This window comes from Heterocephalus glaber, unplaced genomic scaffold (assembly GCF_053883595.1).
Source record: "Heterocephalus glaber isolate CG9 unplaced genomic scaffold, H.glaber_assembly_v1.0 deba00001097, whole genome shotgun sequence".
Lineage (NCBI taxonomy): Eukaryota > Metazoa > Chordata > Mammalia > Rodentia > Bathyergidae > Heterocephalus > Heterocephalus glaber.
In genome coordinates, this window is record NW_028258191.1 from 66,945 (window position 1) to 94,200 (window position 27,256).

At 38.6% G+C, this 27,256-nt stretch overlaps 1 protein-coding gene across 6 annotated transcripts in view; it reads left to right on the top strand.

The window, feature by feature from the left end:
- The window catches only part of Tnfaip6 (TNF alpha induced protein 6), a 52,057-nt gene that overhangs the window by 18,319 nt on the left and 6,482 nt on the right, over window positions 1-27,256 (top strand). For 2 of the 6 annotated variants that reach the window (XM_087210001.1, XM_087210002.1), the window contains exons 3-8: window positions 9,833-9,903; window positions 10,015-10,114; window positions 12,531-12,582; window positions 18,340-18,477; window positions 20,941-21,102; window positions 26,802-27,030. In XM_087210001.1, coding sequence (XP_087066127.1) covers window positions 10,079-10,114; window positions 12,531-12,582; window positions 18,340-18,477; window positions 20,941-21,102; window positions 26,802-27,030 — 617 coding nt within the window. In that variant the 5' untranslated portion in view covers window positions 9,833-9,903; window positions 10,015-10,078. Of the gene's footprint in view, window positions 1-7,139; window positions 7,232-9,832; window positions 10,115-12,237; window positions 12,583-18,339; window positions 18,478-20,940; window positions 21,103-26,801; window positions 27,031-27,256 lie in introns of those variants that run through there. The other 4 variants (XM_004870032.4, XM_087209999.1, XM_087210000.1 and 1 more) reach the window with 3 other exon arrangements.

Below are 27,256 nucleotides of genomic sequence, written 5' to 3' on the forward strand. Positions count from 1 at the left end.
CATCTAGTTAGTCAGTCTGGTGTATCTTCTACCTTTCCTCTAACTCCAATTAGCCTTAGATTGGTTGTCTTGTTATCCTCTAATAGTTGTTAGATAGTCTTATCTTGTTCTCTTATTTTCTTTTTGTGCAACCATGTTTATAGTGGCACAGTTTGTAATGGCTAAAGCTTGGAGACAGCCCAGTTGCCCATTAACTGGAAACTGAGTTATTTGAGCTTTTTATTGTAATTTACTATTTTTTCCTCAATATCAGACACTCTGTCTTCACATTGGTCATTTCTGCAATGTATGACTTCTATAGAGTTTCTTATTTCAGCTATTTCTGTTTGACATCTTTTCAAGGTTTCCATATTCTTGTTGAATAAGTCATTCAAGCTTTGAACTATTTTGATTAGCTTGCCCAATTCTTTACCTATTTCCCCAAAATTCATGTTGGGCATATTGAGTGAAATTGCTGTGAATTTTTGATTTATTTCTTCTTTGAACATCTATTATCTTCATCATGCCTTCTACCAACTTTTCATGGAGTTCTGCTACCTTGTATTAGTTTTCTTCTCCCTTTGTGTTCCCTTGTTCTGCCTTGGAAGAGTTCGATGAATTTGGAATTCTTCTGTTGCCTTGCTTCCCCATGCTCATATTTGTATCTGTATTTTTATATATATATATCCCCTCTTTCTAATTTTTTTTTTTGAGGGCTTACTACAGGTTGAGGACTAGAAAAGTGAGGAGGGTTTGTGGTTTATTTGGAGATTTTTGGTAGGCTGTTGCCTCCTTGTAAATAATTTTCAGCTTTGTGTGTCCGTGCAAGTATTTACTCCTTTTATTTAAGTGATTTCAACTCTGTCCCTATGTTTTGGTGAAAGAATTATGTCCAGTTTAACAGCATCAACAGATTCTATCATACAACACTTGTACATGATAGTTCTTGTAGTTACACTTCCTCCTTTGTCTATCCTCTATGCACACTATGACTGTTTATTATTTGTAATTGTTCTACAGTGAGGTAAGTGAAATGGAGGGAGGAGAATTGAATGTGATTGGATGAAGAATATAAGACACTAAGGGGATGTCTGCGGGGGGAACTGTAACAGATGAGAAGAAAAGTTTCATGTGGCGTATGATTCTATTGGAGTACTTTTTGTTGAGTTAAAGGGTTAGTATTGAGATTTTTCAGAGGATATTTGTGGGGCCAAGTGTGAGATATAGGAGGAAGGAGGTTTACTTTATGATTGAGGGAGGTTATGTGGTTGTCAGAACCTGTTGATAGAGAAGACAATAGGCTAGGGAAGATAGAGATCCTTAGTTATTTATGATTTTATTTGATTAAGTTTAAAAAATACTATTTTAAAAACAATCATGGATACATGGAATTTTAAAATACACTATTATACTAACTACATACTATGGTTTTGGATACTTAAAATACTGTTTTTCAATATTCAAACCACTTTTCAAAGTAAACATCTACAGTCTTATGGCTCTTTGGTTGATGTTTAAGGAGACTGTTATGTGGTGGGGTATTTAAAGGTTCCTAATTAATTACTTCCTACATGATCAAAATACTCTACATTTCAAAGAGAGTTTGCTTGCCCAGAATACATGTGGGTTTTTTTATGTCATAGTATGGAATTTATTTAGTTTATTATGATTAGAGTTTTAATATTATCACATTGTTTTAGACATTCCACATATAGAGAATAAAGTATCATATTTATCATTTTATATTTGTTTATAGTAACGAGTAACTATCTCTGTTTAAAATATAACAAAGATGAATAAAAGCATTGTAGCAGTGAAAAATTTGGTGAAAAGGGTGTGTTCTAAGAATATTGTTGGATGTTAAGCTTCTTGCACAGAATAAGTCAGTAATAAGCATATTTTGAAAAGATAAAAATAATGGAAAACTACATAACATTTTTTTCATAGACATTCCCAGAATCTGGTTCATAAAAACAATTGAAATGAGAAATACCACTGCTTATCTTAAATATAAAAACTCATCTAGAAATAAACTTTACTTTTCACCATACGTTTGTATAATTAGTACCTGCCATCTGTTTTAGTATATCTTTAAGTGTTTTAATGTTTGTTTATAGAATATTAAATAAAAGTATAAAATGCCAATCCAAACCTGCAAAGTAAGGGCTACTTCAGTAATTGCAGTCAACATATTCTACTTGATGAAGGGCCTAATTCTTTTTTTTCCTTTCTTTTTTTTTTTTCCTACTGGGGATTGAACTTGGGTCCTTGCGCCTGTGAGGCAGGTGCCGAAACCCCTGAGCTAAATCCCCAGCCCTGAAGGGCGTAATTCATAGGTATTTTATTTAGCTTCTAAGGCCTAAGGACTAGTGTCATACCAAGTATCATAAATACACTTAAAGCGATTAAAGTTCACAAAGCAAAGTTCAAATTCAAATTTAGTTGAACAAAAAGAAAAAATGTCTACTTTACCTAATTTTATTATGGAAGGATTCAATATACAAAAACAGTTTCAGTACAGATTTTGAATCTTTATCTTAACCACTAAAAATAGTGAATAATGGAATGAAATTCTCTTTATTTTTACTCTGGGTTTCTCATATTAGAGAAAACATGTTGAGGATTTCTTTGGGTATTTATTGGCTTTTTGTACTTCTGGTAATAGAACTAGAAAAATAGGTAATAGGAAGTAAAGAGTTAGATCATTCTCAAAGGAGAATGGGACCAAGAGATGAAGGGAAGGAAAAGATAAGGGATGAAAAAAAAAAGGATTGGGATATGTGTGTACACGTACCGACTCCTCACAAGGAATATGGACATCAGGTACTACACACATGTACTAATAAAGTAAACTTAAAATAATTTTTAAAGCATGAAATGATGTGAGTAAAATGGAAAACTAAGATCTAAGAAGAAGAGAAGACAGGAAAAGTCAGCTAAAATATTCACCTGTGGAGAGGAAATGAAAGAAGGAAGGGGAGAAAGAGAAAGAGAACCGTGAGAGAAAATAAAATGGAGAGGGGAAAAAAAAGCTTTAGATAGTAAACTAGTAGGTAGACAGACAGATGATAGGTAAATATTGCTAATAATTGTAATACCAACACTTAATATTTTATGGTTCTTATTTTTATTTTTATTTACCAATCACTCTTTCATATATTAATTTTTTATAATTCACATCATAATCTTACGAGCTAGATTACTGTCTCCATTTCACAAATGAAGGAACTCTTTCAGACAGTATATATACACTGGCTTGTATCATTTAACAATAATAACATTCATATTAGTAGTAGCAATAGTAGCAGCAGAAGTCACAGAAGAGTGGCAATTAATAATAGTTGAGCACATACCAGTCACTATGGCAAGTGCATAAATATCTCATTTAACCCTCACAACAGAAATTTGAGGTAATCATTATTATCCTAATTTTACAAATAATGAATGAGTAGATCCAGGATTCCAGTTGAGACCACCTAACTCCCAAGACTTACGTGTATTTTTCAATTTTTATTTTTTCTGAGTACTGTACATGTTTGCAATACACCATTGAGACATCCTCGTGGGGAGCCGGTACATGTCCAGAACACATCTCAATTCTTTCATCGCACCCTCCTCCTCCCTTCTTTGTCCCCTCCCTCCATCTCTTGGCCCTCTTCCTTTTTGCAAAACATCTATCTCTCTGTTTCCTAGCATCTATCTTTTGTTTTGCTCTTTATTTATATTTTGGGTTTCATATATAAAAAATACCATGTAATATTTAAGCTTGTGTATCTGATTTATTTCACTTAAATTATTGACTCTAGGTACATCATTTTCCTACAAATGACTGAAATTAATACTATTTATGGCAGAGTAGTACTTCATTGTATTTGAATAATACCACACTTTCTCTATCCATTCATCTGTTGACACAGGCTGGTAAGTTCCAGAGCTCGAATGTGAATCCATACATTTAGATTTCTTATCTGATGTTCCTTGCATTAGGATAGAAAGAGAAAAGCTCATCGCTTACACTCAGACAGCACCCCAGCTTACCAGAGTCCAACTTACCACTATACCTCCCATTTCTCACTTAAACATGCTTACCTGACTGCCTGCCTCGCAAGCAGAAGGACCCAAGTTCGATCCCCGGTACCAAAAAAAAAAAAAAAAAAAAGCTCACCTAGTCAGTTCTTTCCCTGCCCAACCCATGCACCACTGCTGTAAGGAAAAGACCTATCTCTCCCTGATGGCAGTGCCATCAGTTGACCCTTTTGTTCCCGTGTTTAGATGTGGAGATCCACCAACAGGACTGTCTTCCCTTTTTGAGTGCCATCAGGACCTACATATTATATGGTTCAGTTATGCACACCAAAGAGTGTGTTTGTGTAAACAAAATAAAGACAAAAAAAGAATTAGTTATCTAAATTTTTTAAACTGACCACTTGTCAAATGAGTTTAAATTTAAGATTCAGAACATCTCTTTCTTTGCTTATACACAACAGGTAGAATCACTTGCATTCACATAAGGCATACAATCACAGGGTGGTCATTGAAGAAAACACTTTTTGTCTGTTTATCCTGAGGGGGGATAATGCAGATAATGCATTAATAATGCATTAATAATAATGGAGATAATGACAACTTAAATACAAAATCTTTTTTTTATTGGATTCATGTTTTGTTCTAACTTGCAAATGCAATATTCAGGAGTCAGATGTATGTATTCATAACTAATTTTCCAAAATTTATAAGGCTACCTGTATTATGATGATCCAATTAAATACTTACAGGTTTCTTTGGAAAATGCACTGTGAAGTGCTAAAGGAGTTAGCATTCATTGAGTGCCCATTATATATCAGAAACTACATGTCCTTCTTATATATTAGCTTATTTAAATCTCATAGGAACCCTGCAAAAAATATATTGACCCATATTTTATACACAAGTAAACTGAAGTTCAGTGAGATAAAGCAACATGCTTAGGATCAAAAGCTAATTTGAGCTGGGTGTGGTGGCCCATGCCTGTACAAATCCCAGCATTGGAGAGGCTGAGGTAGGAGAATCGCTGCAAGTTTGAGGCCAGCCTGGACTGCATAGTTAGTCAAAGGCCAGCCTGAACTACAGTGAGACCCTAACTCAAAAAAATCAACAACAACAAAGTCAACAACAGCAGGGCCAAGGACTTAGCTCAGTGGCACAGCTCCTGCCTGTCAAGCGAGAGGTCCTGAGTTCAATCCTCAGTACCAAAAAAACCCAAAACTAATTCTGAACTCAAATCTGTGCTCTTCTCTTTTTTTTTTTTTGGTACTGGGGATCGAACTCAGGACCTTATGCTTGCAAGGCAGGTGCTGAAACCACTGAGCTAAATCCCCGGCCCTGTGCTCTTCTCAATACCATACTATCTTCCTCTAATAAATTATAACCATTATGATTATCAGTATACTTCTGGAGTTGGAAGTGCTATTCTTCAAGTTGCACCTATGAATTCAATAGAGTAACTACTATGTTGTGTGTTTGTAACAGAGCTTTTGTAAAACAGCTTGTTTTCAAAGAATACATATATTCATTCACTCAACAAATCTTATCATATGTCAATGATCTGCCCAAACTCATTTTTTTTTTTTTTTTTTGGTACTGGGGATCGAACTCGGGTCCTTCCGCTTGCAAGGCAGGCGGCAGAACCACTGAGCTAAATCCCCAGCCCTCAAACTCATTTTTGATTCAGAAAATGTTATCATAAGAAGGAAATCTTTTTAGAAAGTCTGAGAGAAATTGTTTCTCTCTGGGGAGCATAAAGGAAAGTGTTGTGAAGGTACAAAATTCTGAATAATGAATACTTTTTTTCTGGCAGAAGGAAGTAGAATAGAGATGCTATGTGGTTTGTCTCATAATGGTAAATATCAACATTCAGGGGGAAAATAAGCAAAGGACATTAAACAAGCATGTGCTGGAACCTGAGTGGACTCAATGGCACAGCAAGAATGAATATGGGAGTGTACCACTGGCCCACTGGAATTCCTTTTAAGATATAAGGTTAAAACAGTGAGGACTGACATTCCTGGTCTTCATTTCCTCCAATTCAAGCCAAAAAGGAGAGAATAAAACTGAAAACCCATATTTCTGGGATCTTTTGACCTGAGGGATTCCTACAGGTAGTGAAGACCACCAAACCCTAGGCATGGAGAGGACTATGTATGCAACACATTGCCCTTAATCTTCTACAAAGAGACCCTCGGCCAAGTCAGATTCTTATCCCTGCTCTTGCTTAAAAGTTGACCAGCTTTGGTGGTTTATCCTACCAGTAAAAGAAAATTCCAGAGCTAAAACTACAAATGATCCAAAAAATTAGAATATATTTGAATTTGTCATTTTGTATCTGCCTAAATAAATGTGAAAAGTATGGTACTATAAGGCATGTCTCACTATTCCTCTCAGTTTTTATTTTTCTGGCCTTTTGCATTACACTCTTGGAAAATTCTTTTTAATCTTTCAGCTTGTATTCAGTCTTCTCTTTGCCTATCTTACTATTCAGGTTATCAAATTTTTACTTCAGTAATTACATTGTCATCATCATTCATTGGTTCTCTTTCACAATCTGTTCTTGTTTCATGGTTGCAATCCACTTTTTTTTTTTTTGAGACAAGGTCTCGCTGTGTGACCTAGGCTGGCCTAGAACTTGCAGTGATCCTCCTGCCTCAGCCTCCTGGAGTGCTGGGATTACAGGCATGAGCCACCTTATTTATTCTATTCTCCTAAGCACCCGATGGCAAGCTATACTAAATAAGATATGTACTCTTTCAGAGAGGATTTCTGAAAAGTATCTTGAAATAATTGAGGAAAACAAATGTTCCTTACCCTCAAGAGTTATCTTCTAGTTTTCGGGGTAAAATCGCTCCTTAGTTTGGCACAGGGTTGGCTGGTGCCTCCCTCCAGCCTCCCCTCCTGCCGCTCCTACTATCCCCATTTTATCCAGCTATACTGGAGAACTGGCTGCTCCTGGAGGGAGATCTGTTTCAGTGTAGCAACCTCCATATATGCGTTTCCCTTTTCTTGGAACATTTTGGCCCTAGCGAATTTATCTCACCAAATACAGCTTAACGATGATACATTGTTTAAAGATGGCATAAGCCACTGTGTTTCCTGTCAATATCTGCAATATTATCTTCCTTTTCAAGGGTGCCACAGCAGTGAGTTACACACCAGCCTCCCCCTCGGTCCTGAGGTCATCAGAGTCTCTCAGCGCTGGCTGTGCAGTGAAGCATATTGCGTAAGCATAAAGGCTTCTTTAGAACCCAGTCCAGTTCCCCTCTGCCAGAGATAACATGCTGACTTTATTAATGACCTGTAAACAGATTAGCAGAGGAGGGCCCTGGTCTACAATGTGATAAATAGGACCTTGAGTAGCCAGTTTAACTTCTCGAGGCCCCTTTTTCTACATCTGCAAAGTGAGGATGTCAGAGAGAGGCTCCCCATGTCTCTCTCCGGTTTCAGGGATGCTTGTTTAGCTCCAAGTTGCATTTTTCTGATTTCTTATGGCATTCAAATGCAAAATGATAAGAAAAAAATTAATTTCTAGAGGAATTTAATTTTACTTAGTATACTGTCATTTAAAATATTTAGATAGGACTGGGGATTTAGCTCAGTGGTTTCACCGCCTGCTGCGCAAGCGCAAGGACCTGAGTTTAATCGCTGATAACAAATAAAATAAAATAAAATACTTAGATAATACTGATAAATAGATGTCTATCTCCCTCATTTTTTTTTTTTTTTTTGTACCGGGGATTGAATTCGGATCCTTGCGCCTACACAGCAGGCGGAGAAACCACTGAGCTAAATCCTGGCATCTCCCTCATGAATGAAATTCTTTTGGGAGGCGGATATACTGGGGACTGAACTCAGGGCCTTCAAACTGAGTGGCCCCCCTTTTTTTTTTTGAAACAGGGTCTTGCTGAGTTGCTAAGTTACCCAAGCTGATCTCAAGCATACATCCTTCCTGCCTCAGGCTCCAGTGGTGGGATGACAGGTGTGTGGTGCTACACATCGCTAAATTCTTCCTTCTTATTGTTTGCACTGCTGCACAGTATGTCCTGATATGGCCAGGCCATCCTTTATTTAATCATTTCTTTGTGACCTTATGATTACTATGGACAATGTGGGAGTGAGCAGCATTGAAAGTAGTATATTTTCTAATGTATCTCTCCTTATAGTAACTTCTGTGCTCTCACCCTTGTTCCCAGCATAAATTGGCTAAGGAAAAAAAATTTTTAAAGGGTCCCCAGAGTCTACAGACATTCAGAAATTCTCTTGAGATGGAGAATAGAAAATGATGACAGGCTGGGGATTTAGCTCAGTGATTCTGGCTGCCTGCCTCGCAAGCACAAGGTCCCAAGTTTGATTCCCGGTACAAAAAAAAAAAAAGAAAATGATGACAAAAATGTTTTCATTTGAATGCCACACGTTTCCCGAAAACTGCAACTCCAAGCTAAATGAGCATCAGATGTGAGCAGTGTCAGTCTGGCAAGGACACCAGGGCTGACATGTGGGGTGCTGAGCACTAGAGAAGGCCCAAGGAGGGAAGGAAATTCCTGAGAGAACCTGGAATCTCACAGCAAGATGAGCCTCTCTGTTTGCCAGGTCACTGCAGCCATTAAGTCCCGGGACAACAAAGAATTCCTTAACTGTGAGTCTCTGAAGGGAGCTCATGAGATCAGTGACCATGGAGTAAGGAGCCTGGAAGCTTTTCTCCAGGAAGAGAGCTGCTGCTATGGAGGCTGCTGAGGGAGCTCAGTGTGTCTTAAAGAGTGAGAGAGAGGGCCGGGGATTTAGCTCAGTTGTTTCGCCGCCTGCTGCGCAAGCGCAAGGACCCGAGTTGGATCCCCAGCACCAAAAGAAAAAATAAAAATAAGAGGGAGAGAGAAACGCTGGAAGGCGAGTCTCTAACAACAAAATAGCAAAAGGAATAATATGAAGGCTAGTCCTATTGAAAGCATCAAGTGAGTCCAGGAATATTGATGACCTGATGCTGGCAGCTTACTTCTTTTATTGCCTTTATTCCCACCAAGTCTATGTGGAGCTGCTAGGATGGGTGGGGAATTCTTGTATTGTAATTCTATGTCCTTACTGGCAATGTTAAAGACACCCTGTAATGACATATTTTTTAACTTACTCACATCCACCCTTTTCCTTGTCTTTCCAAGATTACAAAAATGTGTTCAACAGAAGGTATACTGTATGCTTTATTCTTCACACTGTTTGTCAAAGAATTGCATCTTGCCTGAAATGTCTCGCTATTCAAATCTAGTCTTTCTGTATAATCAGACACATCCTCTCTTAGATCGTGTTTCCTGTCCCTGTCTTTCTCCCTTCTGTCTCTATCCATCAACCACTTCTCCACTCTTCTTCCCTGCTAGTTGAGACTGAACACATCAAAAGGATTGAAAATACCTCCTCTCATTCTGACAAATGTTTAAAATTCTATTTTATTTTCTATATTTTGGAGTCTTTAAATTTGTACAATATTGACATCACTAAGCCACTGTGCCACAGTAAGAGAACCTAAGTGTTTGTTCTGTGCAGTGCTGCCCCATTCAGCTGTGGAGTTCTCCCTGCTATGCCTTTAGGTAACTAGTATCCACGGAGGCTTATGGGCATTAGAACCTTGTCAAAGGCAGCCAAAAGAGGAGCTGCATCCACAGAAAGCAGTCTTGCTATGTTCGAAGCTAGTGATGGCAAAAGTAAAAGGAGAGACTACACAACTTGACCCATGGATCTAGAGATTGGGGAATAGGCCATTCATCCACGAAGAATATTTGATGGTAAAGTCTTGTGAGCTCCTGAAAGGATGTTTAATCAGTGTATCTTCTCTCAGCTCCTCATGAGACCCATCCTGGAACATGTCCTTGGAGGAGAGCAGGGGACATTTCTTCAGCAGCTTGCAAGATAAGTTTTTGGGCAATGTCCCTTTTGCGACTCTTCTCATTCTTCTCCCTGCCTTGGATTACTTGCCTGCATCTTTTCCATATAAAAACTCCATTTCTTCTTTTCTTCCACAACAGAATTGAACACTCCTCAAAACTAGAGCTCACATGATTAGACAGTGTTTTCTGTTTCCCTGATGACAGGGAGGACAAGTTTTCAAACACTGGACAGAGTAAGGGCAAACATTTTATTTTATATGGGGGGGGGGAGATAAATCCTCCATGCTAGACTGGCTTAACTCATCAAATCAATTCATTAAATTTCATGTTAATGGATACTATTTTTTTTTTTTGGTACCGAGGATCGAACTCTGGTCCTTGCCCTTGCGCAGCAGGCTGCGAAACCACTGAGCTAAATCCCCAGCAAAATTTCATGTTAAAACAAGGTAAACATCCACACACTGTGATACTCAGCACTTCATTAAAGTGCAAATGAATACAGAAGGGTATCTGTTGTTAGTTCTGTGGCCTTGGCAAGGATTAATTGCTAATGCCTTCCTGAGAGTAATTTTTGATAAATGAACACTAGGGAGAAATTAGGTTCTGAGAAACATACAGAAGTGGTATGACCAGAGAATGTGAGCAGCCAACAGGGAAGGAGGTGGCAGTCTTTGTAACCATGTGCAAGTAAAATTACATTGACTTCTTAAACCACAAACTTAAAGTACTCATCTAATTTCCCTTTCCAGAAAAATACCATAGTCTGCTCCTCCCAACTAACTACTCATCCCTTTCTCGGTGACCATGTCTGTGTTCTCCAGTTGTCACACCCACATGGTCTAGACTGTATCCTTCTCTATGCACCAAATTTAAACTCACTAACCCAACCAATGAACTTTTTCCTTCATTTCTCATTTGCTTTGGGGCCAAAATAGAGACTCTGGACCCTGGTAACTGCATGCATGTCTCAGTGAGCATCCAGTACATTCTGGACCTTCAGCCTACATCCCTACAATGCCCTTTCGAGGAGAGATGAAACCAGGACTAGCCCATGATGTTCGAAACAAAGCTGTCTAAGGGATTTAAAGCTGACTTTAAAGGCAGATGTGATGTACACGTACAACCTCAGCACTGGGGAGGCTGAGGCAGGAAGATCATTAGTTCCAGGACAGCCTGGGCTACATAGTAAGTTCAAGTGCACCCTAGAATACAAAGTGAGGCCCTGTGTCAAAAAAAAAGAGCTAACTTTAAACCAGAGCATGTCTAGAAAGTTGGCTTTTTCCTCCCCTGAGACAGAGTCTTTCTATGTAGTATAGGCTGCCTTTAAACTTGCTATGTAGCCCAGGCTTTCCTTGAATTCATGTATTCATGATTTTCCTCCCTGGAAGGACTAAGCATAGGAGAAATGAATGCTATGATATAAGGAAACTGTAAACACCTAGAGTAGAGAAGCTAAATAAGAATAGGGGAAGTCAAAATGATTAAAATGTGATATGTATAAGTACTAATTCTCCAAGATGAATGTAATTACTGTACGTCATAAATAGATACTAATAAAAATAAATATTAAAAAATAATAAAAAGTTTTAAAGAATGACCAATAAGAAAGAGAAACAATATCCATCAATACATGGCTATCAGTCAACAACAGAAACTGCCATTAACAACATCAGCAGCAGTGGGAATATTACCAGACATATTACCCAAGCATCTCACATTTTTATATAGGAAAGTTTGGGACACATGAAGGATTGGCATCTTTACTGTGATTATTTTTACCTACTATTTTGATCATCTTAAAAGTGAAAGTGATCTAGGGAAGCTAGAACCATGTTTTTGTTACCTTTACTACTACCTACCCTCTTTTCTCCCAGCACTTCAAAGATAGTGACTCACAGAGATCTGTGCCATAAGAGGATACTCCAAAGCTGCACAAATATCCTAAGGCTCCCAAATTTGGGGGAAGCTGATATATTTATTTATCTGCTGATGGCAAGCCAAAGTTTTCAACAGAACTTACTCCAAGACAAATGCAGACAGAGAATAAAGAAGTCGTATGTGGCCAAGCTATGCACACTTTGTTTAAAAATCTCTACACAGGGTTGGCAATGTTTAGGGAAAACTAATGTAAAATTACCAGAGTCAAATTAAAGATTAGTGCTTAATCCCAAACCCTATACCCCCTAATTGAGAATGCAAATAAGACATTTGGGATTTCTCTTAAAATTCCTACTGCAGTTTGGCTTTCTTTTAATCATCGCTTGAATCTGCGCCAAGTTACACACACTTTCCAATAGGAAAGTGCTTGTGACTAACAGAAAAAATGAGCTCCTTTCTGAGTATGTGAATTTTTAACATAGATGATCATTTTATATCCCCACTTCGGGTTCCCAATGCAAATGAGTCAGAGGATTTGCTCAGATATTGAGTTATTTGTGTAATTCTACAACAGAAAATGCCATTGGAGAATACACACTGACCTCACAACTAAAAAAAACTATTTAAGAAAGATGTGGAAACCAGATGTTTCAGTCACATTTCAGCCGCTGAGAGAATTTAACTGGGAGCAGCCCCTGACAGCCCGATAACTTCGCTGCAGCTGAAGCTATGATCATCTTAACTTACTTATTTCTCTTGCTGTGGGACCAGGCTCGAGGATGGGGATTCAAGGATGGGATTTTCCACAACTCCATATGGCTTGGTAAGAAACATCCCTCATGGGCTTCTTTCTGGGAATGTCAAGCCTTTAAAAACACGGAAGAGGGGGTTAAAGCAGTAAAAATTTTTAATCTGTTGAAGGCTGATGTTTTCAAAGAAAATGCTTAGGAAAGATAGCCGCTGAAATGCAATTTCTCTTCTTAAAGTGCTCTTGCTTTCTAAAATTTAAAAATAGAGTTTAATAAAATGAGTTGTTCAATAGAAAATAGCAGTTAGTAATGGAAACAAACTCTTTGTAAACAGAAGTGGAGGGGTTGAAGGGAGTGCAGGGGAATGGGGGAAAGATAATAACCAAGAGAGATTATGTAAAACCGAGGTGGAGTGTGAGTGCTCTCCGGGCGGGCCGACGCTGCGCCAGGCCAGGCGAGGGGCGGACGTTCCCGGCCAATGGGACCGCTCTTCCCGTCCCGGTCCTGTCCGTGGGCCCCTCGCCTGTCCGCCACGCCCTTTGGTGATGGGGGGAAGGCAGGGGTGCGGAATCTGGCCCGCCCTCGCTCTCCCCTCCCCTCGGCCTCGTTGCCTCCGGGGCTCAGGGTGTCGGGGTTCTCGGACGGGGACGCGGCAGACGCCCCTCGCTCGTCGCCCTCGTGGCGGCTGTGCCCTCTCCGCGGCGGGGAGGGCCGCCCCGCCACCCGCCGCGTGTCCTCTTGGTGGCGCGCGAGCAGTGTGCCTCGGCCCTCTGAGGGTGCTCCCGGTGCGCTCTGGGTCGTCCATCCACGTGCCCGAGGCCGAGCGGTGGCGTCGTTCCCGCGTCCCCAGTGCTTCCCGTCTGGGTCGCCCTTGTCGGTGGCGTCACCCCCTGCCTGCTGGTCGCCCGGCACTGCCGGCGACCGCTGGGGGGGTTGAGTCGGTTAGGGAGGAAAAGGAAGCTCGTCCTCCCGCCCTCTCTGGGGTGGGGGGCGCGTTGTCCTCGCCGGGCGTCAAAACAACAACAACAACAACAAAAAGATATATTATGTAAAGGTACAAATCTCCAGTGATGAATGTCATTATATTGTATACCTAAAATGTAGCAATAAAATGATTTTTTTTTTTTAAATGTAGTTAAGGGCTGGGGATTTAGCTCAGTGGTTCCGCCGCCTGCCTTGCAATCACAAGGTCCCGAGTTAGAGCCCCAGTACCAAAAAAAACCCAACAAAAACAAACAAAAAAAATAGCAGTTAAGATCTATAAGCATAATGAAAATGTATTTTAAAAATCTTCAAAGTATATTTAGTAGCATAGTAAAGAGTGTTTCTTTAACAAACTAAAAACTCCAATATATTAGTTGCTTTTTATTTCAATTGAATCTGTAGGCAGATTTCAGAGAAATTGAGATGTATAGAACTTTTACAGTAACTGATTTATGTACTCTGAGCTATACCGTGTGTGTTAGTTTTTCCAAATATCCTTTATTTTGACAGAGCAGAAAACTACTTTTGAATGCATTCTTATCACTATCTTTTTGTGGTGCTATCCATATAAATACTTTTCTAACATACAATACTTTTCTAAAAATTACTAGACAAGGAAAGTTTCTTTTGTTGTTTTGTTAAATGTTAGGAATAATAAAGGGCAAATTGTGAAGATAGACAATAGACCCCCCCCCCAAAAGACAACCCAAAATACGGAAAACACAAAACACCCCTTATAGTACTCTAGCAATACTTTAATTCTTAAAATATGAATTCATAATGTTTTATGTTCATTGTCATGTTTAATAGGGAAAAATTAAATTACTTTGTGAAAAATCAACAGATTCTTTTACAGAATAAAGAAATAAAGACAAAGCAAAATGAACCTACATGTTAGTTTTATGCTTGCAAAGCAGAACATGAATGTAGACTATTTTCCCCTTCTGCATGTTTCTTTCTGGTAATAACTGCAACCATGCTGGTTTCATTAAAAAGCCCGATTAGTACTGCACAGCTTTGCCGCATTTTTGTTTTTGTTTTTTTTCCCAGCTTGAGCCAGTGAACTAGTTTCAGTGAGATTCATTTGGTCAAGATGAGGTCTGGAATTTAGTAAAAGAATGAATAAATCCCTTCTTATTTTCATTGCACACAATCAGGCTGAGGAAATATACACATCTTAGTAAGAAATGAAAAAAGAAAGGCATAGGTTCTCAGGATTTAGCTCAGTGGCACCACGCCAGCCTTGCAAGCACAAAGTCCTGAGTTCAATCCCCGGTACCAAAAAAAAAAATAGAGAAGAAAGAAAGGCATAAAGCCATATGGTTAAACTTTAAAATGGTACCAAACTCTCTAGTAAGCAAGTAATTTCAAGTTGTCTTTTTAAGTGAAGTGGTAGGTTACAAAAATATAAACCTGGACAACAGAAGTTCTGACCCAGAGGCAGAAAGGAGCAAATTCAAATCTTTGTCAATACTATGCTGCAAATCTGAGGCTCAGGAGAACTGCAGAGTACTTGGATCTGGGAAAAATTATTGACCACTCAGCTTAACACAGATTGTTTAGTAGGTTGGATCAACATAATATTAGAAACTTCAGGGAAGAAAGAGAATTAGATTAGAAGGCAGGAATGTGTTAGCAATATACTGAACAGGATACTTTAACTCTGGTATCCTCTAGTTCCTTAAATAGTAATTTAAAACAGAACAAACAGAAACACACTAAAGCACAAAAGATTTTGATTAATTTTACATGGGTCATGAAAATTAAAAGCACACAGATAACATTTCTCTTTGGCCATTTAATTGAATCTGAAAAACAAGGAAAAATAACATATTCTGAGGCCCAGAATCTCTCATTACTCCCATGTGTTAGATAAAGAAACTGAGGCTCAGGAGGCGATTTATCCAAGGTTGTGTAGGGCTCCTCCATGGTAGAACCAGCAGCGGAGATCAGAGCCAACATTTTTCTGTGGCCACTTGCTGAAAGAAAAACAAAATTAATCAAATTTTCAATTTTAAAAAAAGATTACTGACTAGGGAAGTAATAAAATAATATGTCTTCTGAAAGGTAAAACTTAAAATTAAGATTTAGCTGGCCAGGGTGGCCCAGGCCTACAGTCGCTGCTATTCAGGAGGCTAAGGCAGGAGGTGACTTGAGTCCCCAAGTTCAACATCAGCCTGGGCAACATAACAGATAAATGAATAAATGAATAAATGGATGAATGAATAAGTAAATAAATAAAATTAGGATTTATTTTTTAAAAGTCCATTTTAATAGCTTAAAATTGTGAATTGAAGAATACTTTAAAATAAATGTCTTGCTCTGGAGGCTGAGGCAGGAGGATCACCACTACTTCAAGGCCTTTCTGGGCTACATAGTGAGTTCAAGGCCAGCCTAAATACAGGGCAAGACCCTGTCTTTAAAAAGAACAAAAATAAATAAATAAATGCCTTGCTTAAAACTGTCAAGTATACATGCCAAGAGTTCTCAACTTGTTCATAAAGCAAGATGCTGTTAAGTTTGGTGCTCTGTGAGAAATAATGTGGAATATTAATATTGAATAAATTAAAAATGATAGCACATAAATTTTTGCTGTTTCTATTGCTGTCTTATTTCTTGACAAGTATCAGCAAGTGCCATTTTTTTTTTTATTACTGGGAGGAAATTTTTAAATTATTTTCTAAAAATCTTTCTCTTCATTTTTTCCTACAAACATAATATTTCTATTTGTAGGCCAGGCATGGTGGCACATGCCTGTAATCCTAGCACTCAGAATTACTGTGAGTTTGAGTCCAGCCTGGGCTACATAGTGAGCTCAAGGATAGCGTAAACTACAGAGTGAGACCCTTTCTCAAAGAAAAAAATTTGTAGTAAAATACCAAGGAAATTCATTTGAGGAAACTTTGGAATACATTAAAATAATTCCTACATTTATTTTCAAATAAAGATATTTATATTATATTCTTATGAAACATACAAACATAACATTTTTTAAAATTAAGCCTTTTATTACAGTACATAAGCGAGTCAATCCTACCTCCTTTTATTACCAAAAATCTTTTGTGTTTAACTCAAGATAAAGACATGTGTTTTGCCCACTAGTATCCAAGTTCTTTGGGATCAGGGCCTACGGAGCCTAGCAAAATGCCTCATAGTATATGCTCAAAATAACCAAATTGGAACCCAGCGTGGTGGCACACGTCTGTAATCCCAGCACCCTGGGAGGCTGAGGCAGGAGGATCACAAGTTCAAGCCTAACCTGCATAATTTAACAACTCAGTGAGTCCCTGTCTCAAAATATAAAATAAAAAGGGGCTGTGGATGGAGCAAAGTACAAAGGCCTTGGTTTAATCCTCAGTACTGAAAACAACCCCCCCACACACAGACAAATCGGAAGGTAGTAAAGGTTTGCTGAGGCTTTGCCATGTGAAGGACACTTGGAAAACAGGCAGTCTTCAAAGAAGACACCTTGACCAGTTACGATTTGATGTTACTGACATTCTTTGATCTTTGAGCATCAAATTGCCTAAGGCCTTCTGTGTGTAAAAGTGATAATGTACAAGAGCAGGAACCCTTGAAGTCCAGAAAATTAGGGAAATGCTCAGCTCCATAGCCCACTGAACTGTGGCAGTGCCAACCTTAAACCAGACTGAGGCAGAGAACAAAGAACTGAGTTAGAATTTTCCTCCCAGTACCAGGAATTGAATCCAGGTATGCTCTACCACTAAGCTTTGTCCATGCCCCTTTTTATTTTGTATTGTTGAAACAAGATCTTGCTAAGTTACTCAGGCTGGCCTCAAACTTGCACTACTTATGCCTCAGCCTCCCAAGTAGCTGAAATGTGCACCACTGCACCCAGCCTGAATTAGAATTGTTCCTAATCCACTGGATTTGTGGCTTACTGCATCCAAAAAAATATGCATTCTCACTGAAAATAGTCTCAGTGGTGGCTGACTGCATAGTTTCTGGTACAAGTACTTAACCATAATCTGGCAGGCTATGTAGAGCTATTAGAGCTAATCATTAGAGCTAACCTATGACAATTGTCCTGGGAATCTCTTCGCATGGTTTCTATGGCAGAAGGCACTCTAAACCAAAATAACCCATTTAGACAGTGATCTATTGGCAAACAACTCATAGATGACTTATCACTGCCTAAAATATGTTGGGAATAGCATGTGAACTAAAAAAGAAAAATCAAATAAAGAAGTTACGCACTAACTGCAAGTTAGGTGTGCCATTTTTTTCTCTGCTGTGTTTTAATCTTTCTTTTTCTGTTTTTTTTTTTTCTTTTTCTTTTTCTTGATGTGGTAATTGTTTGCTTTGGACTCCTTGAGACTTTTCTGCAGTTTTTTATTTATTTACTAATTTCTCAATTATATTAGTCATTTCCCTCAAATGAATATGTTGGCTTAATTTTCTTCATCACTGTGAGTCTACATAATATCTCATTTTCATTGGTTTCTTTTGCCTTCAACTCATTTTCCCCCTATTGCTTACCCTTCCAAGTTTTGTGACTTTATTAAAGTCAAAAGAAATCCAAAAGTTATCACTTGAGGTTAATATAGAAATACAATGTTGTATTAAAAACTTTCTTTCAGACTACCATGGTAGAAACATAATAGCCTCAAATTTTTGTCTGTGCCCCCAAAATTCCCCTAAAAGTCCCCTCATTCATATTTTTTCTAAAGCTTTCTAACAATGAAAACTTTAGCCACCCTGGCAGCTGACCTAGACAATTCTTTGGCAGGAGCAACAGTTGATGCAATCTTCCAGCTGAGGCAAAATTTCCCTTGTTCCCCAAGAATGTATAATGGTGCATTGACGACATTTTTGTGGTTTCACAGAACAAGCAGCTGGTGTGTACCACAGAGAAGCACGGTCTGGCAAATACAAGCTCACCTATGCAGAAGCTAAGGCGGTGTGTGAATTTGAAGGTGGCCGTCTCGCCACCTACAAGCAGCTAGAAGCAGCTAGAAAAATTGGTAACTGACTTGACAATGATTTTTCTACTTTTTAAGCCTTGGAGCATGGGGTCGGGGAACTCTACCTTTCCTATACTCTTTAATAAGATTCCTCTCTCTAGCCCTTTTGGATAGTGCTCTAAGCCCCTATGACATCTTTGCTCTCTGGCTTCTTCCATAGCCTTCTACCTAGAGCCAGAAAGGTTCTAGTACTAGCATCATATCTGGGAGTCACAATCCACCGAGAAATACAAAGAAAAAGACCTTATTATGTCAGTATCATGGATGTCAATTTCTCATTAACTTCAATGCAATTTTCATTCATTTTTAATATTGTTCCATCCCTGACTCCTTAGCATACATTAACTCAGCTATTAAATGATGCTAGTGTGTTGAGTTTTATGCAGAAATTTCCCTGGCATGAGAAATAGTAAATTTAGAAACTTTTTCCCAATAAATATAAAACATATATATAATATATATTATATAAATTATATATATATTTTTTACAGGGTCTTGCTAGGTAGTTCCAGGCTTTGAACTCACTATGTAGCCAAGCTACAAACTCATAGTGATCCTCCTGCCTCAGTCTCCCAAGTTCTGGGATTTCAGGAATGTGCCACCACACCCGGCTTTTTCCCAATATCAAACATTGTGAGGGACCTGGGAGTGATGGCACATTCTTATTATCCCATGCTCAAGAGGATGAGGCAGGAGGATCCTGAGTTCAAGGCCATTCTGAGCTACATAGTGAGACCTGTCTCAAAAACAGAACAAAACAAAACAAAGCAAAACAAAAAACTCAGGAAAGGGATAATTAGGTTATAAGACGGCAAGAGAAAGAAGCTAAGAAGATAATGTCAGCAAATCTGAAAACCACAGTAATTAACCAGATGGAACAACTTGTTTCTTTACACAAAAATGGGCTGTTGGCATCTGTCCCAGGCTCTCAGGAGAGTGGACCACTCCCACACGAGTGCCTTTGTTGACAGAAAACACCTGGCAAAGCTTATGCTACTGTGGTGCATTACCCAGGACAAACAGTTGTTCTGCACAGTTGTTCTGCATTATCAGTGGGGTAATCAGTGGGGTGGCTCAGGATGCCCACGGACACCAGAATCTGGCATCATAGTTTGATATGAGCCATCTACAAGCTTGCCATCCTGCTGAGCTCAGATGCAATTTTTAAAATATATATATATGTAAAGTATATATGTATGTATAATATATATATGTATATATCTCCCTCATTGGTTGAATGCACAGATGCAGAACATGTAAACATGTAGAGTAGAGCATAAGGTACTGTACTCTCTCAAACATCCCAACTGCTCATCTGTAATCACAGGTCTGTGAGTGGAATGATTGATGCCAAGGTCAGAGTCTTTAGCAGCAGTTCTGGAGTCCTGGGCCTTTAGTAAAATTGTTCTTCTAGCCAGGTGTAGTGCCACATACCTGTAACCCCAGAACCCTGGGAGGTTGATTAGAAGAGGATCACAAGTTCAAGTTCAGCCTAAGCAATTTAATGATTTAGTGAGAACCTGTCTCAAAATAAAAAAATAAAGAAGGGCTAGGGATGTAGCTTAGGGCAAAAACTCTAGGTCTGACCTGTAGTAACACACACACACGCACGCATGCACGCACGCATGCACAAAATCACTCTTGCATGGTACCACCAGATACCAAAACAGCCTGTGAAGCTGAACAAGAAAAAGAAGCTGAGCCTTTGTTTGACATTTATGAGAGAATTGATCCTCATTCAAATCTTGTTTGTTATTTGTTGAGACAGGGTCTTATTATATAGCCCAGGATGGTCTTGAATACTTTATGTAGGCTAGGCTAGCCTCAAAAATCATGATCTTCCTGCCTCAGCCTTCCAAAGTGCTGGGATTATAGGAGTATGCCACCACAACTCGCTCTTACTAAAATCTTTAATTTTTTTTTTTTTTTTTTAGGCAGAGTCTCTGTGTAGTTCAGGCTGGTCTTAAACTCACTATGTAACCCAACCTGTCTTTGAATTCACAATTCTCCTGCCTTAGCCTCCTGAGTGCTGAGATTACAGGTGTGTGCTACTACACCCAGCTCAAATCTTCAAAATATTACTGACATTTTAATTGATTCTGAAATAGAAATGAATTAGATTACCACTTGAAAAGGATTTTTTTTTCCAGAATTCAGTTATTTCAGAAATTATCACATACTAATAGACCATTTGTGAAGAGAAGATAGCTCTGAAATTGGATTGGTTTTATATCTACATTATGATCTCTAGTCCATCTACATCCTTTATTTTAAGTAGGACCACTTTCTAGTAAAAGCCACAAGTTATATATTATGTGTATTCCTTCCTCTTTTTTAAGGAAGTTGTTTTCCTCCCACCTTACATGAACTGGCTCTGGACAGCTGAGAAGCTGCTGGCAGTGACGGTCTTGGTTAATGGCCTTTCCCAGTCAGTCACCACCTCAACTTTCTCTCCTCTTGCAGGGTTCCACGTCTGTGCTGCAGGGTGGATGGCCAAGGGCAGAGTTGGGTACCCCATTGTGAAGCCAGGGCCCAACTGCGGATTTGGGAAAATCGGTGTTATTGATTATGGAGTCCGTCTCAACAGGAGTGAAAGATGGGATGCATACTGCTACAACCCACATGGTTTGTTAAAAATAATAATGTAATGCTTTATAAAAAGAGTTACACACACACAAAAGAAAAACCACAACAAAACAGTTATGGGCTACTAAGAAGTTGCTAAAAATAAATCGATGGCTGGGCATGGTGGTGCACAACCGTAAGCCCAGTGTTTCAAAGGCTGTGGCAGGAGGGTCACAAGTTCAAGCCCAACTTGGGCAACCTAACAGCTTAGTGAGACCTTGCCTCAAAATTGCAAAAACAAAAGCTTTTTTTTTTTTTTTTGTACCTGGGATTGAACTCGGGTCCTTGCACTTGTGCAGTAGGCGGGGAAACCACTGAGCTAAATCCCCAGCCCAACAAAAGCTTTTTTTAAAGAGTTGGGGATGAAGCCCAATATGAGGGCCCTGGGTTCAATCCTTAGTGAGAAAGAGAGAGTTTGATTCTTCTTCCTGAAAGAATCGAATTTGGTAATGATAATTATGAACAATAAAAAAAATCTGATACTGGGTTATGTTTCCCCACCTCCACTCTCACTTAATATTCTCAGCTTTACCAGGAACTATTTATAACTAGATTAGTAATCAGGAGTCTGAAATTAAATAGCTTACCCTGAATCAGACAGCCAATAATTAGTAGCCAGGCAGGATAAGAATTCACTTCTGTGCCAGGGAACCTCCTGCCCCAAAGAGGGAAATACACACGCATGCATTATAAATCTATCATGGTTAATTAGCTGAAGCAAGAAAGTGATGCGACCAAATGTTTGTTTTGTTTTGGTATAGGGGATCAAAGTCAGATCCTTGCGCTTGCGAGGCAGGCGGTGGAACCACTGAGCTACATCCCTTGCCCTCCAAATGTTAACTGTTCAAAATTACCCCTTTGATAGAATGAGGAAAATGAGACAAAATAAACAAACTCCCTAATTTATTTTTACATATAAATGCTTAGAGTTCCAAACAAGGTAACTCTCATTTTGTGGTTTGACAACTGGGCTGGGGATTTACCTCAGTGGCACCGCGCCTGCCTTGCAAGTGCAAAGTCCTGAGTTCAATCCCCGGTACCCAAAAAAAAAAAAGATATGGACAATTATATTCTGCATATACTAGTTTTTGTTTTTGTTTTGTAGTACTGGGGATGCAACCCAGGGGCAAGCTCCCATTGAGTTATGTCCCCAGTCTTTCTTGCTTTTTGAGATAGGACTTCCCTAAGTGGCCCAGGTGGGACCAAGCTTGCTTCAGCCTGCCTCAGTGCTGGACTAGTTCTCTTTAAACAGTTATATCTATTCATATTTTTCCACAGCTCCTTGAAATATTTAATGGGAAAACTCATTACTATAAAGAGTTGCTCTTTGTTCACGTTCTCAGAGGAAAAAAATACTCTTCTATTTGCATATATTCTGCATAACAATGTTACAAAGTGTTATATAATGTGTTACAAATCATTTTGGCATTTATGATCTTGAACCTTCAAGTAGTATCCATTTGGATCTACCTTATAGAAATTCTAGCTGGGTGTGGTAGCACACTGCTATCCCTCTGGTCACTCTGGGAGGCTAAGGAAAGAGTATTGTAGTTTTGAGCTCTGCGGTTTTGGTGATTTAGGGAGAACTTTTCTCAAAATAAAAAATAAAATAGGGCTGGGGACGTAGCTCGGGGTGAAAACGCTGAGTTTGATCCCCACTATCGCAAAGAAGAAAGAAAGAATGATAGAAAGGAAGAAAAAAGAGAGAAAGAGAGAGAAAGAGAGAAAAGAAGGAAGGGAGGGAGGGAGGGAGGGAGGGAGGGAGGAAGGAAAAGGAGTCCTATAACATAGTGGAAAACAATGAAATTCTAGCATTCTTTTACAGAATTTATTATTTAATAATACTAGTTATGGGCCGGGGATTTAGTTCAGTGCTTCCAGAGCCTGCCTCGCAAGCACAAAGACCCGAGTTTGATCCCTGGTAACAACAACAACAAAAAATAATAATAATAATAATAGTTATTGGAGGACAATCTTTCAGGTCCATAACTAACCTATATCTCAGAATTATGTGTATTTCAAGTAGAAAGAATTTTGCCCAGCACTATCTTCTAGTGCCATTTAAAACATACAGGGCCTGGGAATGTAGCTCAGCAGTACAGGACCTGAGTCTGAGTCCCAAAACCAAAAAAAAAAAAAAACCAAGAAAAAGAAAAAGAAAGAAACAAACAAAATATACGACTGTAACTTCCAAACCAGTTTTCTAATATATGTTAGGCCTATTTAGTTCTAGATAGTACTATACCACTGTATATTTAGTCGTTAATAATTATAAAGCTTCCTTCCACCTGTTCTTTCCTTTCTTTTTCTTTGGTATATTTGTACAGGCGATTCCCTTTTTACTCTCAAGAGCTACTTGTCATTCCAAATACATTCTGGTTCCTCTTCTGCTTGATAAATGGTAGAACCTATGAGCTCCTGTGCAATCCTTTCCATAGATCAAAGTGTAGGGTAAATGAAGACATGCTAATGAAAGTCTCCTCATAGTTTTTTTAGCATCCTTTTATAAGAATGCAATCTTAACCTACTAGTTTTCAATAGTTACTTCCTTTTCTCAGAAAGGCTGGGTACTATTTATTCTGGGAATATTTGTACAGAATCCTAGGAGACTTGCTCTTACTCAATTCTCAACATACTTAGCTTACTTTGAGATTTAGTGGTGGCTGATTATGTACTTAGGTTGTGGTGTATTGGAAGGATGCAGTGAACTGTAGAACAGTCCACCAAAACCTAGTTGGAATGAGAAGCAGTCATAACAACATCAGAAAATAAAGCAATCATTGCTAGCCAATATTATTAACTTGGAGGTGATTGAAATAAGAAAGAAAGGGTCATTAAGTGTTAAGAAGTAAAGTTGAGGGCCGGGGATTTAGCTCAGTGGTTCTGGCACCTGCCTTGCAAGCACAAGGTCCCGAGTTCAATCCCCCAGTACCAAAAAAACAAAACCAAAAGAAGTAAAGTTGCTCTTTTCAAGTTTGGAATATGTGCCATGACATTGACTGCCCTTGGGTATGAATGTTTTTTAACCAATTAACAATTCTCAGAAGCCTAGTCAGGTTGTGAATCTGTCATTTTTTAAAATGAGGAATACAGGGCTGGGGATTTAGCTCAGTAGTTCTGGCGCCTGCCACGCAACCGCAAGGTCCCGAGTTCGATCCCTGGTACCAAAAAATTAAAATTAAAATAAAATAAGGAATACATACTAGGAGTGGTAGTGCATGCCTATAATACCAGCACTTGAGAAGCTGAGGCAGGAGGATCACCATGAATTGAAGGTCAGTATGGGCAACATAGTGAGTCCGTGGACAGCCTGAACTACATACACAGTGAGACTCTGTCTCAAAAAAGTAAATAAATAGGGAATACATAGGGCCAGGGATTTAGCTCAGTGGTTCAGGCACCTGCCTCTCAAGTGCAAGGTCCTGAGTTCGATCCCTGGTACCAAAAAAAAAAAAAAAGGAATACATAAAGCAATGACTGTATTACCATAAAATATAGAGCTGAATAGATATAATTACATATAATTAAATGAGTGCCAAAATTACTTCAGCTTTTTATTTTCTTTTTTGAGAAAGGATCTCACTATGTAGTTCAGGCTGGCCACGAACTCACTGTGTAGCCCAGGCTGTCCCAGAACTTGCAGCAATTCATCTGCCTTAGCCTCCTGAGTGCTGGAATTACAGGCATCACCACTATTCCCAGCTCTAGTTTAGCATTTGAATTCTTTTCCCTAATGATATATACACCGAAGATAGAATTCTATAGGACAATGCAAGTCACTTCAAAAGCTGATAATAACATTGTTATGAATACATACAAATTATGTCTCATGTAATAACTCATTATACAATAACACTAGTTTATATTTGCTTCAATATTTTATTCTCAGAATAACCCTGTGAGATGGGCATGGTTGTATTTGTTTTACCAATGAAGAAAATGAGAAATAGGATGGTCACAGAGCTTCAACTATGCTTTACTTTCTCCTACTGCTTCACAGCCTTTCAAGATGCTATTTAGCCTTCAAGAAATAAGTTTCCTTAACTTCTACAGCATTAAACATTCTGACACAGTTTGTGTGTGTGTGTGTGTGTATGTGTATGTTTTGGTACCGGAGATCAAACTCGGGACCTTGCGCTTTTGAGGCAGGCGCTGGAACCACTGAGTTAAATCCCCTGGCCAACACAGTTTTTTTTAATAGGGGTTTTTGTTTTGTTTTGCAGTACTGGGGATTGAACCCAGGATCTTAGCACTAAGCTACATCCTCTGCCCTTTTTCAGATTTTGAGCCAGGGTCTCACTAAATTATAAGGTTGCCCGGGTTGGGCTTGAACTTGCAATCTTCCTGCCATGGCTTCCCAGAATGGTGGAGTTATAGGAGTGAGCCACCATATCCAACAGAAACAGGTATCTTAAAGGAGAATAACTTTGGAAAAAGCTCTGATTAATATAATTTTTTAAAAAGTCTTGAAATGCTACCCAGAGTCACCACCCCCACCACATGTGCTTTTTTTTTTTTTTTTTTTTTTTTAGTTTCCAGGTTCTACCTTTTTCCAGACACTAGACATTTACTAACAGATAGGAAATTGTAAGTGACTGGGACCCCTCCACAGCTTTTCCTCCCAGCCATATTGCAAACCCCTGGTGCTGGCAGAGATTTTTATTTGTAATTTTGTGCACTTCTATTTCTTACAACAGGTTATATGACAAACTGAAATTTATAAAATGAATGTCTTGGAAAACAAGAAACATAAATATCTCCAGCAAATCCTGAAGTATCAGTCTTTGAATGTTAGTCGAAAACTAGTATAGTACAGAATTAGGACTGCAGGTAAAACTAGTGGTAGAGCCCACGTTTAGCATGCATGAGATCTTGGATTCAATCCCCAGCACTGAAAATATAAATAAAGTTTAAAAATGTATAGAATGACTATAAACTATTCCCTTTATAAATTAGAGTGATTTTTAAGGTACCTTATGATCCTAGAATTCTGTAATGATATTGTAAATAGAATTTATGGGATTCATTGTCCTAGGTAAGTCCCTGAAGACATGGTGATACCAAAGTAGAAAATCCCTACCATCTTTTTTTCTTCTTCTTCTTCTTTCAGTGCTGGGAATCAGGGCATCATGCCTGCTAAGCATGAGCTCTACCAATGAACTACATCCCCAGCCCTTCCCTACCATCTTAATTAGGATGCTGGTAACATGGAAATATAAACACATGGTTTCTTGTTATTTTTATTCTTTAAAAATTCACAAATAAGCCTGGCATGGGGCACATGCCTGTACTAGCTACTCAGCAGAGTAAGGTGGGAGGATTGCTTAAACCAGTGAGTTCAAGACCATCCTGGGCACCATGGTGAGACTATCTCAAAAAAGAAAATTCACAGATTGTCCATGTTTATTTTAGAGAATTTAGAAATTAGCCAGGTCAGTGGTTTTGTTGCCTGCTGAGCAAGTGCAAGGACCCGAGTTTGATCCCTGGTACAAAAAAAAAAGTTTTCTAGTCAAGAGAATTTAGAAATTATTAATGAAAATATATAATTCTTCTTTAGCTATATGCATATATAATATACAAATGCTGTATATCAAACCATTTCGTTAGTGTTTCATATGTCTAAGATGTGGATATAATTTTTAAATAAAGATAATTATTTTCCTAACATTTTGCTTTCCCTCTCTTTCTTTCCATTTCAGCAAAAGAGTGTGGTGGTGTCTTTACAGAGCCAAAGCGAATCTTTAAATCTCCAGGCTTCCCAAATGAGTATGAGGATAACCAGATCTGCTATTGGCACATTAGACTCAAGTATGGTCAGCGTATTCACCTGAGCTTTTTGGACTTTGACCTTGAAGATGACCCAGGTTGCTTGGCTGACTATGTTGAAATATATGACAGTTATGATGATGTCCATGGATTTGTTGGAAGGTACATGTTGTTTAATACAGGAAGTTAATTAATGATGCTTCTTTAATTAGTTTTCTCCCAACTGTCCCTCGAATATTTCTTTTTTTGTCTCTAAAATATTGATTTTCCACTGTTTCTACCATTTGTCAACATATCACATCCTTCGCAACAGTGATTTTTGTTAGTTGGCTGTTAAATGCACTTGTTAAAGTAGTTATAGCTGTATTTTGATTATTGTTAAAGTTGG